This window comes from Scyliorhinus torazame, chromosome 6, assembly GCF_047496885.1.
Source record: "Scyliorhinus torazame isolate Kashiwa2021f chromosome 6, sScyTor2.1, whole genome shotgun sequence".
Classification (NCBI taxonomy): Eukaryota; Metazoa; Chordata; class Chondrichthyes; order Carcharhiniformes; family Scyliorhinidae; genus Scyliorhinus; species Scyliorhinus torazame.
This window is the reverse complement of record NC_092712.1, coordinates 42,719,219-42,733,533: the sequence shown is the minus strand read 5'-3', so window position 1 is coordinate 42,733,533 and position 14,315 is coordinate 42,719,219. Positions and strand designations below refer to the sequence as shown.

The following is a 14,315-nucleotide window of genomic DNA, read 5'->3' as shown; positions in this document are numbered from 1 at the left end:
AGGAGTCTGCTTTGTCTGCATGACCTCACTTGAATCCGGTTCAAGGGAGCAGAGGGCAATGTGCATATCAGGTGCAGACTTCAGCCAGTTACTTTGTGCCATCTTCATCTTTATGAAAACGGAAAATCCAACCTCGCACATGTAGGTCGTCATGAAGGGAAATAACAACAAAATGTCTGTTTTCTCGGCTCTGGATACTCCTGGGAGATACCACACCAGAATGCTGACAGCCTGATGGGCTTTCGTCGTGTTTTTAATGTGGTATCGCAGGTCAGCTACAGCAGCGCAGTCTTTTAATTTGGAGTCAGCTCTAAGTTAATAACTGACTCTGGGGTCTCAAGCTGAAAAGGAATTTTTCACACACCACTCCTCTTTCAAATTCTGAAACTTCTCTCATTTGCCTGTATTTCCCTACATATAACACACATGAGGCGCAATACTCCCAAAACATTTTAAGTTAATTTGTGGTGCGTTTTTCCCAGCAAGTTCCCCACCACTATTCAATGACACTTAGTCACTTTTTTGAGCAGGGGGAGCTGAACTCGGGGATCGTGTCACCATTGTGAAAGAGTGCCCCGATCTCTAAGTGAGGTTGTCTATCACCCCCCCACCCATGAGCAATGTCACCACCCACAATCATGGGCACTGCCCTATATCCCCAAGTGAGCACACCTCGCTGTGTGGGTCCTGGGGATTCCCCCCCTCTTTGGGCCCGCCCAATCCCCCTTACAGCACCCCCATGCATCACCCCCCCAACCTCCCGAAGGTCCCTACTTACCTGCCCTGCACTCTCCAACCCTTCAAGCCCCCCTCCACCCTCATTTCATGGGCATGGCCCCCCTCGGCCCCTGACCATTGGCACTGCCACCCTGTCACCCCGGCAGTGCTCATTCCAGCTTGGCAGTACCACCCAGGCACCTGGCAGTGCCAAGGTGACAGCTGGGCAGTGCCAAGGTGCCCACGTTCCAGGGGGAGGGCTAGGGAGCCACCCTGCACTTGCCCTGACTTTGAAAAGCCCTGGTTTACAACTCCAAAGCTCATTATAGATCTTAACATGTTTCAAGTCACTTGCAGTTAAAGATTGACCCATAGTGTTACTTACATGTGAGACACTATTTTTTCCCTGTCATTTTGCATCACTGCAAAAAGCTCTTATTCACATTAATTTACATAACCTTTTGCAAACACTGCTCTACGGAATTTGTGGTTTGCAAGCCACAGATTCTTGTTGCTAATGTCAGCACACTGATATTGCCTCCAAGGGAGTATAGCCAGGTTTGAAAAATCAAAAACAAGGCGGGGTCAGTAGCTTTCAAAGTAAATATATCCTCTGATGTTTATAAGCCACATTTTATACAGGCCTGGCTATATCTAAGGATGCCACTTTTTCGGTCCACGGCATTGTTTTTTAACTTGTCCTTTTCCAGGATTTTGAAACTGTAGAAAGCCTCACCTACTTCCCTCCTACACCTGGTGGCTTTTTAAAACACAGGTTAGATGACAACAGCGCTTCTTGATTTATCGTCAATCTTGCTTTTCCAATCTTGTTTATGTTCCACTCTGTAAACGTTGGCGTTAATGCTATTTCCCCATTAAAAGATTATGGAGAAATGGACAATATACTGTGAAGAGTAACGGTGCAGTTTATTGCTGGCAGGCATGTAATTTATTTTTTTTTGTCTTCAATTAGCCAGCTAACATTCTAATGGTGCATCCAGAAAGAGACGATGTTAAGATATGTGATTTTGGATTTGCCCAAGAATTTTCACCAATCCAGCCGCAGTTTAGCAAGTATGGCTGCCCGGAGTTTGTGGCCCCTGAGATTGTTTCCCAGGATCCGATTTCAACTGCTACTGATATATGGTAAGATAATGGTGAAAAATATGAAAGTGAATATAGAGGCTTACAATTTCACACATCTTAGTTTTAGGTGTTGTTTTTACATAAAGGACAATTTTATCTTTTTTATAATTGTGGATAAGGGTACCACAACTTAAGTGAGCAATTCATATCGGGTGAAGTCTAAATTCACTGGGAGGGAATTAGTTAATCTCAAACTGAACAGTAGGAGACACGACAGTTGACCACTGGCCTTTGGTTATGTGAAAGGGAACATTTCATCTGAAGCTTTTTTGCACACTGATGCCATAAGACCAGAAGTAGTCCATTCAGTCCATCAAGTCTGCTATTCAATGAGATTATGACTGATCTGAAATGATATTCTTCGAATCCACTTTCCCACCTTATCCCTATAACACTTGGCTCGCTCACTAATTAACAATCTGTCTATCTCTGCCTCGAACATTCTTAACGACCCACCCTCTACAGCTCTTTACAGTAAAGAATTCCACAGATTCACTACCCTCTGAGAGAAGATAGTCCTCCTCATCTCTGTCTTAAGTAGGCGACTCCTTACTCTTGAGATTATGCCCTCTGACCCGAGACTCTCCCACAAGGGGAAACAACTTCTCAGCATCTATCCTGTCAAGCCCCCTGAGAATCCTATATGTCTCAATAAATTCACCTCTCATTCTTCTAAACTCCAATGAATACAGAAACAACCTACTCAAACTCTCCTCATAAGAAAATCTCTCCATACCCGGGATCAACCTAGTGAACCTCAATGGGCCTCTCCAATGGCAATACATCTTTCCTTGGATAAGGGGATCAAAACTGTTCTAGAAAGTGTTTGCATTATATAAGCTAATCTCATAGGAATAACTATTGCCACTCTTTGAGCTCACACTTGAATAATGATCAGTAGGATGAGCTACCAGAAAGCTAGTATACCTGTTCATATAATTATCGGCCTGAATTTCACGCTCACCTGCCAGCGGGTTTCGTGTCAGGGTTGGGGCGGGGCGGGTGGGGGGGGTGTGAGTGTGAAAATGAAGGAACGGGATTCCCTCCGGTGTCCCACACATCCTGACGACACAACAGTTTTATACTGGGGTGGCAAGGCCTTAGAAGAGCCCTATTTGAAGCCATTAAAGGGATTAATAATTAGCCACTTAAGGGCCTATTCCCACCCAGCCGCAATTTTTTAGGCTGGCATGGAGAAAGTCTGAAAATGAGCAAGCATAGATCTCGGCAGGAAGGGAGAGTGGGACACCCCTGTCAGAAGCCCTCTTCTAACTTTGGGCACCCACCGCCCTTAAGGTCTGATAGCCTTTGGACCTCCCTACCACCTGCTGCTGCCCCCACCAGCCTCTCCCCTGAAAGCGCAGATGTCCACGTTCCATCACTCTCTCCAGGTCTTTCCTCTCCTCCCTAGAACCCCCAAAATGTACTTTGTTGTCTGGTCCCAGAACGTAAGCTCTGGTATGTTACATACAAACAAGGTGTAAGCATTTGCCCCTCGAGCCTCCTTCCCCATTTAATAAGATGATGGCTGATCTGATAGTCACCTCAAATCTGTGTCCTTCCCTCAATAGCCTATGCTTAGCCGTGCTTACCAAGACTCAGTCCATCTCAGCCTTAAGACTCTGCTTCCACTGCCTTTTCAGGAAAAGAGTTGTAAAGACTCATTACCCTCTGAAAAAACAAATTTCATCTCATCTCCATTTTAAATGTGCAACCTCTTATTTGTTGAAGCAATTCTCCTTCTGTCCACTGCAGCTTCCGCCGCTGCAGGGACTACATAAGAACTAGGAGCAGGAGTAGGTCATCTGGCCCCTTGGGCCTGCTCCAACATTCAATAAGATCATGGCTGTTCTTATTGTGGACTCAGCTCCACTTACCCGCCCGTCACCGTGACCTTTTATTCCTTTACTGTTCAAAAACCTATCTATCTTTGCCTTAAAAACATTTAACAAGGTAGCCTCAACTGCTTCACTGGACAGGGAATTCCATAGATTCACAACCCTTTGGGTGAAGAAGTTCCTCTTCGACTCAGTCCTAAATCTGCTTCCCCTTATTTTGAGGCTATGCCCCTTAGTTCTAGTTTCACCCACCAGAAGGAACAACCCCCCTGCTTCTGTCCAACTATTCCCTTCTTAATTTCATATGTTTCTATAAGATCCCCCCTCATTCTTCTAAATTCCAATGAGTATAGTCCCAGTTTACTCAGTCTTTCTTCATTAGCCAATCCGCTCAACTATGGAATCAACCTAGTGAATCTCCTCTGCCAGTACGTCCTTTCTCAAGTAAGGAGACCAAAACTGTACACAGTACACTAAAGGTGTGGCCTCACCAGCACCCTATACAGCTGCAACATAACCTCCCTGTTTTTAAACTCCATCCCTATAGCAAATGAAGGACAAAATTCCATTTACCTTCTTAATTATTTGCAAACCAACTTTTTGTGATTCATGCAAAAGGCCACCCAGGTCCCTCTGCACAGCAGCATGCTGCAATATTTTACCATTTCCAAGAGTCCATTTTGCTATTATTCCTACCAAAATTAATGACCTCACATTTATCAACATTGAACTACAGAGCCGCAAACCAATCAGATTTGCCAGCAGCTCTCAAAGGCGGGTCTTCCTCCCAAATGAGGGGCAGAAGACCCGCCTGCAGCCACTTAATGCTCATTCAACTATGAAAGGACTGTGGGACAGTCAGAATTGGCGATGATGCGTTCCCCGCTAACTCTCATTGGTTGGAAGGGAAACCCCGTCTCCAAAATATTCAGGCCATCAATTTCCTCATGAGAGAAGGGTTGATTAACGGGGCGGCGCAGTGGTTAGCACTGCTGCCTCACAGCGCCGAGGACCCGGGTTCGATCCTGACCCCGTGTCACTGTCCGTGTGGAATTTGCACATTCTCCCCACGTCTGGGTGGGTCTCACCCCCACAACCCCAAAAGATGTGCAGGGTAGGTGAATTGGCCATGCTAAAATGTCCCTTAATTGGAAAAAAAATTATTGGGTACTTTAAATTTATTTTTTTTAAACTGGAAGAAGCAATCGTTATTAATCGGACGAAAAACACCAAGCTAGCTGCACCGTTTCCATCTAAAGACTAAGGGATTAGAAATTATATGTTACTCGCTTTGTAACGTTTTTAGTCAGACTCTTTTATTCAAGGATTTTTTTAATGGTAAAAATATTATTACTTACTCATTTCTTTCTCTTTTTTTAACATTTCTCTTCTTTCTTATATAGGGCTGTTGGTGTCATCACATTTTTATGGTAAGTTGAGCTCTGTCCAATTTTGAATCTTGCATATTTGATTTTCAAATTGAGAATCTTTTTGTTATTTATGCTTCATGCCCACCCAGTACTGGGATCCTCTTACCTGAAGAAATCTGCCACATCTAGCCCGTACTTTTCTATTCATTTATTTTAATGACAGATAGATCGTGGACTGGGGGGGGGATGTCTGTGGCGGAGTGAAGGAGATCATTTTTATTTTGCTCAGTGAGTTTAATGTTGCCTTTGCTGAGGAATGGAGTTTGTGTGTGGCACCCAATATCAGCTTCAAGTACGTGTTGTTCAGCTGCATCATAGCCAAGATTCTTTTCTATCTTTAAATAATCGGGCAAGTTGAAACATTTGTTATGGAGGCTTATGGGATCCTTGGGTTTATAAATAGAGGTATAGAGTATAAAAGCAAGGAAGTGATGCTACATCTCTACAAATCATTGGTCAGGCCACATTTGGATTATTGTGTTCAGTTCTGGGCACCTTGGGCGCGATTCTCCGATCTGGAGACTAAGTGCCGACGCCGGAGTGAAAACCGGAGTGTTTTACTCCGGCGTCGGAGGCCGTTCCCAGACCCCTATTCACACTCCCCCGGGGGGCTAGAAGCAGTGCCGCGTCATTTACGCGCGCCAGGCCTTGGCGCCGCGTAAAAGCGGCGCCGTGTAAATGACAGGGCCGGCGCCGCATAAATGACGTCAACCGCGCATGCGCAGGATAACCGGCGCCAGCTCGTGCATGCGTGGTTGACGTCCTCCCCGCGGCCGCCCCGCAAGATGATGGCGGATCGATCCTGCGGGGCAGCGGAGGAAAGGAGGTCCTCCTTCAGAGAGGCCGGCGCGCTGATCGGTGGGCACCGATCGCGTGCCAGGCCCTTTTTGAGCACCCCCCAGTGTAGGAACCCCCCTCGCCCCCCCCCCCCCCACACAGGCCGCCCCCCCCCCAGCGTTCCTGCGGTGTTCACGCCGGCAGCGACCAGGTGTGGATGGCGCCGGTGTGAAGCCGTCATTTTGGGCAGGCTGCTCGGCCCATCCGGGCCAGAGAATATCGGGAGAGCGGAGAATCGCCATTTTGGGGTCCCGGGCGATTCTCTGGCCTGTGCCGCACAGACCTCGACGGGGCCGTTCTCGCCACTGGGGTGAATCGCGGGAGGGCGTCGGACCGGCATCGCAGGTAAAAATGGCGCCCCAGGCGATTCTCTGAAACGGTGCGGGAGCAGAGAATCGCGCCCCTTATTTCAGGAAGGATGTTAAAGCCCTGGAGAGAGTGCAGAGGAGATTTACTAGAGTGATAGCAGGAATGAGGAATTTTGGATACAAGGAAAGATTGGAGAAATTGGGTTTGTCCTCCTTGGAGCAGAGAAGATTAAGGGGTGACCTTATTGAGGCGTTCAAAATTCTGAACAACTTTGTCAGAGTAAAGAAGGATATTCTGTTTCCACTGGTTGTTAAGTCAGTGACTAGCGGTCACAATTTCAAGATGGTCAGCAAGACAGCTAGGAGTGAGATGAGGAGAAACTTCTTTACTCAGTTGTTGGGATTTGGAATTCGCTGCCTGGGAGAGTGGTGGAGGTGGATTCCATAGGAGGTTTCAAAAGAGAGCTGGATGTATATTTGAAAGTGATTAATTTCGAGGGATGCGGAGGTGGGGCTGAGGAATGGGACTGGCTGGGTTTCTCTTGAAATGAAAATGAAAATTGCTTATTGTCACAAGTAGGCTTCAAATGAAGTTACTGTGAAAAGCCCCTAGTCGCCACATTCCGGCACCTGTTCGGGGAGGCTGGCACGGGAACCGATACAGATACGATGGGCTGACTGGCCTCCTGTGCTGTAAAAGTCTATGATTCTACTCCAAAGGCAGACTTACACTTTTGGGTGACTCGTGCTCTCTCTCTTTGCGGGGCCCCCACATCACGCCCTGCCCTCTGGTGACATGGAGGCCCGCCCAAAATGACGTCAAGCCTTGCCCCGAATGATACCAAGCCATGCCCCAAATGTGTCAAGCCCTGCCCCCAATGTTGTCACGCCCCTCCCCCAATGATGTCAAGGCCCATACCAATTATGCCAAGCCCTACCGCAATGACATGAAATTCCGCCCAATGGCATCAATGCCCTCCTGGCTCCTCCCATCCTCAGCTCACACAATGCAAGCCACAAAAATCCAAAATCACTGCTTGGGTGCTTTTTAACTTATGCGATCAAGCCTGTAATTGATGAATTGTGATGCACAATGCAAACCACAACAACCCAAAATCACTGCTTAACTGCTTTTGTGCTTGTTAACTTATGAGAACAAGCCTGTAATCAATGAATTGAAATACAAGTCTACCTGTCGTCAGCATGACTGTAGAGATGGTCAATATTGCGATCTGTCTGAGCAAACATGAACTGGCTGATGAGCAACGGGTTACGGAAATCAGCGGATGATATGACTGCAGCACAGGACAGGCCAATGCAGGACAAAATGAGTCAGGAAAAGTCCACTGCAGAAGCAAATACTCCAGTGAAGTGGAGTGTCCAGTCCAAGACTAATATCAGTGGCTTTGCTGACATCTGTCTGGCAGGATGCTGTTCTTTGTCCAGAAGAGAAGAGACTTCCTGAAGGCCAGTATTGGGAATGATTGGGGGGGGTGGCGGTTACTCACAGGTTATAACTGTCTTCATGAAACCACCAGTCATTATATCAGACCAACATATTTTCTCTTTTGAAGAACATAATGTAGACTGCAGAACATGGTAGAGGGACGGGGTTTTTAGATTTTCTTTGCTTCATCAGTTGTTTGCAATCCATGGCAATTTAGATAACTTTTCTTCTGCATTTTCTCTTCACAAAATCATCAGTAACATCATTGTAGGTAAAATCTTGTAAGGGTTCATTGTCAATCGTCAGTATCGCTGAACTTGTGAAATGTTCCTGACTCATCGTACTTTGCAGAACATTTTTTCACTCTTTCCAATACAGTGAAAGAAAGTTCACTGAAAGCATCTGTGACAGGTATGGTTAAAAATGTTTCCAGAATGGTTTCCACATTTGGAAAGATTGCCTGCAAACCATCACCAACGAGTCAGTACAGCTGGTGATCTCGGAGCACAGAGACCATTATTATCAATGAAATGAATGAATTGTTTCACTTCATCTTCAAAAGTATTTGTGTCTATGTCCTTCCGATATAATTCAATTAATCTCTTACTACAGCAGCAGTTGGCGTCTTCATCCAAACATTTGTCAAAAAGCACACAAAATTATTCAACAGTTTTCTTCAGAGATTCATTTATACTCTGTAATTGCACCATTATTGTGTCACAAATAACATTGGCAGTCTTAACAATGATCTTCACTTTACCTTTTAAAGTGTTTTCATTGTCTTTAGTTTCATCAAAAAATAAATTCCTGTGTCTTGTACACTTCCCATCATCAGAGGGATCTGTATTCTTTGTTAGTATTAGTGCCTCTGCATCCACTGAGGTATAGTCATTTTGACAAAAAATCTAACTGAGGCTAACAGTTGTGAAGCATTCAGTAAAGTTGTTTCAACATTTTTCAATGATTTGCTGATGGTACTAATTCTTTAAAGTAAGTGGTTCCACAAAACAGTAAAAACAGCAATATTGTATTTTTCAAACTTCTCTGCTGAGGATTTTTCTTCAGCTTTCACACGTGGCTTCTCTGATTTTGATATGGATATGTTCGATAAGCATTCCTTTATATCAACAAAGTTCAGTCTCTAAGTTAAAACAGCATCTGCATGAGCGGACCACCTGGAGTCACAAATTCTTTTGACCGTCAAATGTTTTCCATCTGCCTGCTCCAAACCTGATTGCAGCAAATTCCATCGATGCATGGAAACCAAAGGAAAGGCCTACAGGTTTTGAACAAAGTCCAAAAAATGTATGGTTGCCTCACATGATTCAGCTGCTGCATTGCCGATTAAATCAAGGAGTGACAGAAACATGGGATGAATAATGCACAAAGGCTTGCATTGTTCAGTCTTACTTGTAGAATTGATTATTTTCCTGACATATTTGCAGCATTATCGAAGCTCTGCCCATGAGAATTTTTGATGTCCGAACCTAAATTTGCAATGATTTCCAAAACAGTTGTCTCCAGGCAGTCAGAAGTGTAGGATTGTAGCAAAACCGAGAAATCGCTCTGCAAATTTACATTCGCTGGTCATATATCTTAAAACTAATGTTAATTGGTCCACATGACTCACACCTGGGGCGCGATTCTCCGACCCCCCACCGTGTCGGAGAATCGCCGGGGGCCGGCGTGAATCTCGCCCCCGCCGTGTCGCGAATTCTCCGCCACCGGAGATTCGGCGGGGACGGGAATCGCGCCACGCCGGTCGGCGAGAATCCCCGGCGATTCTCCGGTCCGCGATGGGCTGAAGTCCCGCCGCTGTCAACCCACGCCAGCCGGCATGGATTGAACCACCTTTGGGACGGCGGGACATGGCGGCGCGGGCAGGCTCCGGGGTCCTGGGGGGGGGCGCGGGGCGATCTAGCCCCGGGGGGTGCCCCTACGGTGGCCTGGCCCGCGATCGGGGCCCACCGATCCGCCGGCGTGCCGGTGCCGTGGGGGCACTCTTTTCCTTCCGCCTTCGCCATGGTCTCCACCATGGCGGACACGGAAGAGACCCCCTCCACTGCGCATGCGCGGGGATGCCGTGAGCGGCCGCTCACGCTCCCGCGCAAGCGCCGCCCGGCAAAGTCAGTTTCGCGCCAGCTGGCGGGGTGGAAATCAGTCCGGCTCGGGCCTAGCCCCTCAAGGTGAGGGCTCGGCCCCTCAAGATGCGGAGACTTCCGCACCTTTGGGGCGTCGCGATGCCGGACTGATCCGCGCCGTTTTTGGCGCCGGTTGACGGACATCGTGCCGATATCGGAGAATCCCGCCCCTGGTGTTGAATCAACTATTATGGAATAATATTTGGCATCTTTTACTTCACTAGTGAATTTGTTTCTGAGCCGCTCTACCATTATAATGATGAAGTCATCGAAGGATATGCGCATTAAAAAGCTGGTCTTCCCTGAGCCAAATTATTGATAACTTTTAAAATGCTCTTTCAGAAGCTCATCAAATGCACTAAGACATCCAAGGCAGGCTAAAAAATTATGGGCGCAATTTAGCTAAATGGGAACAAAGTCCCATAGCGAGCACGTTTAGCCGCGTGTTTCCCAGCGCTCGCAGCACTGAGAAACACAATACTATCAAACGTCACTCGGGTTAGATACGGGCCTCTGCAAGGAACATGCGGCCACACAGCCACGTTTTCTGCACTGAGGAGCTCTGCTGGCCGGAACATATTAATGTAGCGAGTGATCGGGATGCCATTTTTAAATGATCTCTGGAGCCACCCATGTGACCCCCAACTCACTATGAGGGGCTCCCCCCAACACCCACGCAGGGCAACCCCGCCGGGTAAAAAATGTCAGCTTGGCACCTTGGCAATGCCAACTTATACTCTGGCAGTGCCCCTGCCAGCTGGCATCCAGGTGGCACTGCCAGGGTGCCAGCTGGAAGTGCCAGGGTGCCCAGGTGGAACTATTAGTGCTGAATGCCGCTTGCCCAAGGTCTCTGAGGCGAAGGGGTTAGATTCCAACGCCTCAAATGCCTCGGGAAACTGCATATTAAAGTTCTAGGGCGGCACGGTAGCAGAGTGGTTAGCACTGTTGCTTCACAGCGCCAGTGTTCCAGGTTTGATTCCCAGCTGGAAGTGCCAGGGTCACTGTCTGTGTGGAATCTACATGTTCCCTGTGTCTGTGTGGGTTTCCTCCGGGTGCTCCAGCTTCCTCCCACAAGTTCCGAAAGATGTGCTGTTAGGTAATTTGGATATTCTGAATTCTCCCTCCATGTACCCGAACAGGTGCTGGAGTGTGACGACAATGGGATTTTCATGGTAACTTCATTGCAGTGTTAATGTAAGCTACTTGTGACACTAATAAAGATTATTATTATAGTGGGTTGCCTCATATGCTTTAGAAAAGTACCTGGATGAGCATTTGGCCCCTCGTCGCCACATTCCGGTGCCTGTTCGGGTACACAGAGGGAGAATTCAGAATGTCCAAATTACCTATCAGCGCGTCTTTCGGGAATTGTGGGAGAAAACCAGAGCAATCAGATAAAACCCACGCAGACACAGGGAGAACGTGCAGACTCCACACAGACAGCGACCCATGCCAGGAATCGAACCTGCGACCCTGGAGCTGTGAAGCAACAGTTCTAACCACTGTGCTACCATGCCACTGTGACTCAAACCCTTTTTCCATATTACCTATGTTCTCTGGTGTTTTTATTATGAAATATTCAATCCTACCCAGTGGAACAGATTTTAGCCTTTAGGTAATGTCTGCAGGGTAGGTTTCTTCCCTCACTTCAGCTGCAGAACAATAAGCTTCAGCAGTATCTTGTAGTTCCATTCCCATTTCAGAATCCACTTCTTGTTAAAGTTTTTCAGGCCATGTGCTGTCTCTGGAAATCAGCAGGTCGAGGTCTTCAGACAAGTCGCCAAAATCTTTGGTGGATGTTGTTGAGGATGAATGTGCAGTTTGGGAACTGTTCAATATTTCAAACCTTTTTAAAGTAAAGTGCCAAACTATCTTTCTGCCGAGCTTTGTCCTCTTGCCTTGCCTTTAACTTTCTGCATTTTTGATTGCCAGATTCAGTGTCCCGTCATATTGATTGACCTGTCTTGATTTCAACGAATATAAATTTTCAGAAATAACAGTCTTCTTTGCCCTTCTCGATCCTGGCCTGTGAATCGAGTCACCCCAGCAGCTGCTCCCCTCGAAGACCTAAGCTTGCAGATGTGCTAGTGGTGGTTCACTGTCTGCTACTGACTATCTGGCCTGGCCTCTGTTCTCACCCTCACTAGTCCAGTTGCAGTCCAGTCCTCTCACCTTCATCCCTGGCTTCTGACTCTGGTTGGGTCGCACCGATGCTCCCGGAAAATCATGATGCTGGCACATGCCTGGCTCTCGCAACTCCTGACTGCTCACACTCTCGCTTGGGTGGCTGGGCCTTGAGCCTTGATGACAGTGTATGCTCCTGGCTGGCTGTTGCTGCTATCTATCTGGGCAGGCCTCTGCTCTCATCCTCACTGGTTCGGTTACCATCTCTCAGCTCTGGCCTCTGGTCAAATCGACCCACTGGCCGCTGCTCTCCGAAAACAATGGCAGCGCTTATCGAACCTTTCGACTGCTCACCTGGTCAGGTGGCTGGGCCCCAAACCTCAACAACTGCGTGTGCTCCTGGCTAACTGCCTGGTTGCCGCTGGCTATCTGGCCTCTGCTCCCCCCCCCCCCCCCCACCCCAGTTCTCTCCAGCTTTGACAAAGAGTCACCCAGACTTGAAACGTTAGCTCCCTTCTCTCCCTGCTGTCAGACCTGCTGAGATTGTCCAGTATTTTCTGTTTTTTCAGATTCCAGCATCTGCAGTAATTTGCCTTTAACTTAATGTAGTGTTGGGATGTTCAAAACTGTGAGGGTTAATGTAAGATTGGAGAAACAGTACCACTTGCATTATGATGTAGATAGTCACATGGGAGTAGTAGGGTAGAACTCAGCATGAAGATGGCACCCAGTCAGGACTATGTCCTGAGTATATGTATATAGTCATGTGTTATTAATAAACTGTTATTGTGCACCCATACAAGCCTCTAGATATTTTACAACACTTAACTCAGAAGGCTCTAAAGCATTTGCACCTGCAACAATTGTAAACCCCATGAGTAGTTGAGGTTGGAAAAGAAATCTCATATTAATGGTTAATATAGGAAATTGTATAAATCTGGAAAAATTGTGTAATTACACCAAGTTTCAAATTTGTAACTTTAGGCTGTTCAGCATTACAGACCTCTGACTGTTGTTTTGTGTTTGTACAACTAGGAGTCAGATACTCCATGGGCTTGACAAAAACATTGTTCATTAATTGTATTTCAGGAGTTCATGACCATGCTGCCTAATTTGCCTATTTGTGGTTCATTAAAGTTTGACAGGTAGTTCTCCATTTGCTGGTGAAAATGACAGAGCTACACTGATGAATGTGAAAGAAGGATCTTTCTCGTGGGATGAGCGTGATCGGGATTGTATAAGCAAGGATGCTCAAAATTTCATCACGAGAATAATTAGAATAATTCCACAGTGAGTTTAAATTGGCATGTGTTCAATTAAAGCTACAAATCTGACTAGGATTATTGCTGCACCTGAAAGTATTAATTCACTCTAGCTTTCCGAGTTAAATGTGATTTTTTAAAAAAAATGTGGATACTGTAAATATTAATGAATAGAAAGTTCAGCTGCTTGCTTTAACTTTTTACATTTTAATTAGAAATGGGAAGAACACCAGTTTATATTTTCTCCAATTACTATGATTTTCTTAATCCATTTACCAGGTTGATTACTCTGCTAACCGTTAAGATCACTGGTGATTAAATACATTTTTGCAAGACTTTGCCTCGTTGGCAGACTCTCATATTCTTTGGGCACAAACCCAAAGGTTATGCATAGAATCTTGCATATCCAATTCCAAGTGCATCCAATGTTACAAACTGACATCCTGGTACCAATTGGTACCAATCCTGGTGTCATATTGCAATCATATATGTCCTCACTTTAAAATGTAAATCCTGTATGAGAACGTGAAGCTGGGAATTGAATGGCACGCGAACTACAACCAGGGCAGAAGCCTATCCCGTCCTTTTATTAGGGAAGGGAGCCCAGGCAGGTAGATAGAGTTAAGTGACAGATCTAATTGAATGATGGAATAGATTCGAGGGGCTCAATGATATACCCATTTCTATGTTTCTAACTGGGTTAAGCTGAGTATTTGGGAATTTTCCATAGAAATGTAGAGAAAATAGGGGCAGAAGGAGGCCACTTGGCCCTTCAAGCCTGCTCCGCATTCATTATGATCATGGCTGATCTCCCAACTCAATAGCCTAATTCCGCTTTCCCCCATATCCTTTGATCCCTTTCGCCCCAAGTGCTTCTTGAAACCAATAGTTTGGACTCAACTACTTCCTATGGTAACGAATTTCACTGGCTCACTACTCTCTGGGTGAAGAATATTCTCCTCATCTCTGTCCTAAATGGTCTACCTCGTATCCTCAGACAGTAACCCCTGTGTTCTGGACACACCCACCATCGGGAACATCCTTCCTGCATCTACCCTGTCCAGT

At 46.4% G+C, this 14,315-nt stretch overlaps 1 protein-coding gene across 1 annotated transcript in view; it reads left to right on the top strand.

The window, feature by feature from the left end:
• The window catches only part of LOC140424765 (obscurin-like), a 1,044,598-nt gene that overhangs the window by 936,562 nt on the left and 93,721 nt on the right, over positions 1 to 14,315 (top strand). The window contains 3 exon segments of the mRNA XM_072508149.1: positions 1,691 to 1,863; positions 5,105 to 5,131; positions 13,126 to 13,278. Of these exon segments, the coding sequence (XP_072364250.1) occupies positions 1,691 to 1,863; positions 5,105 to 5,131; positions 13,126 to 13,278 (353 nt within the window).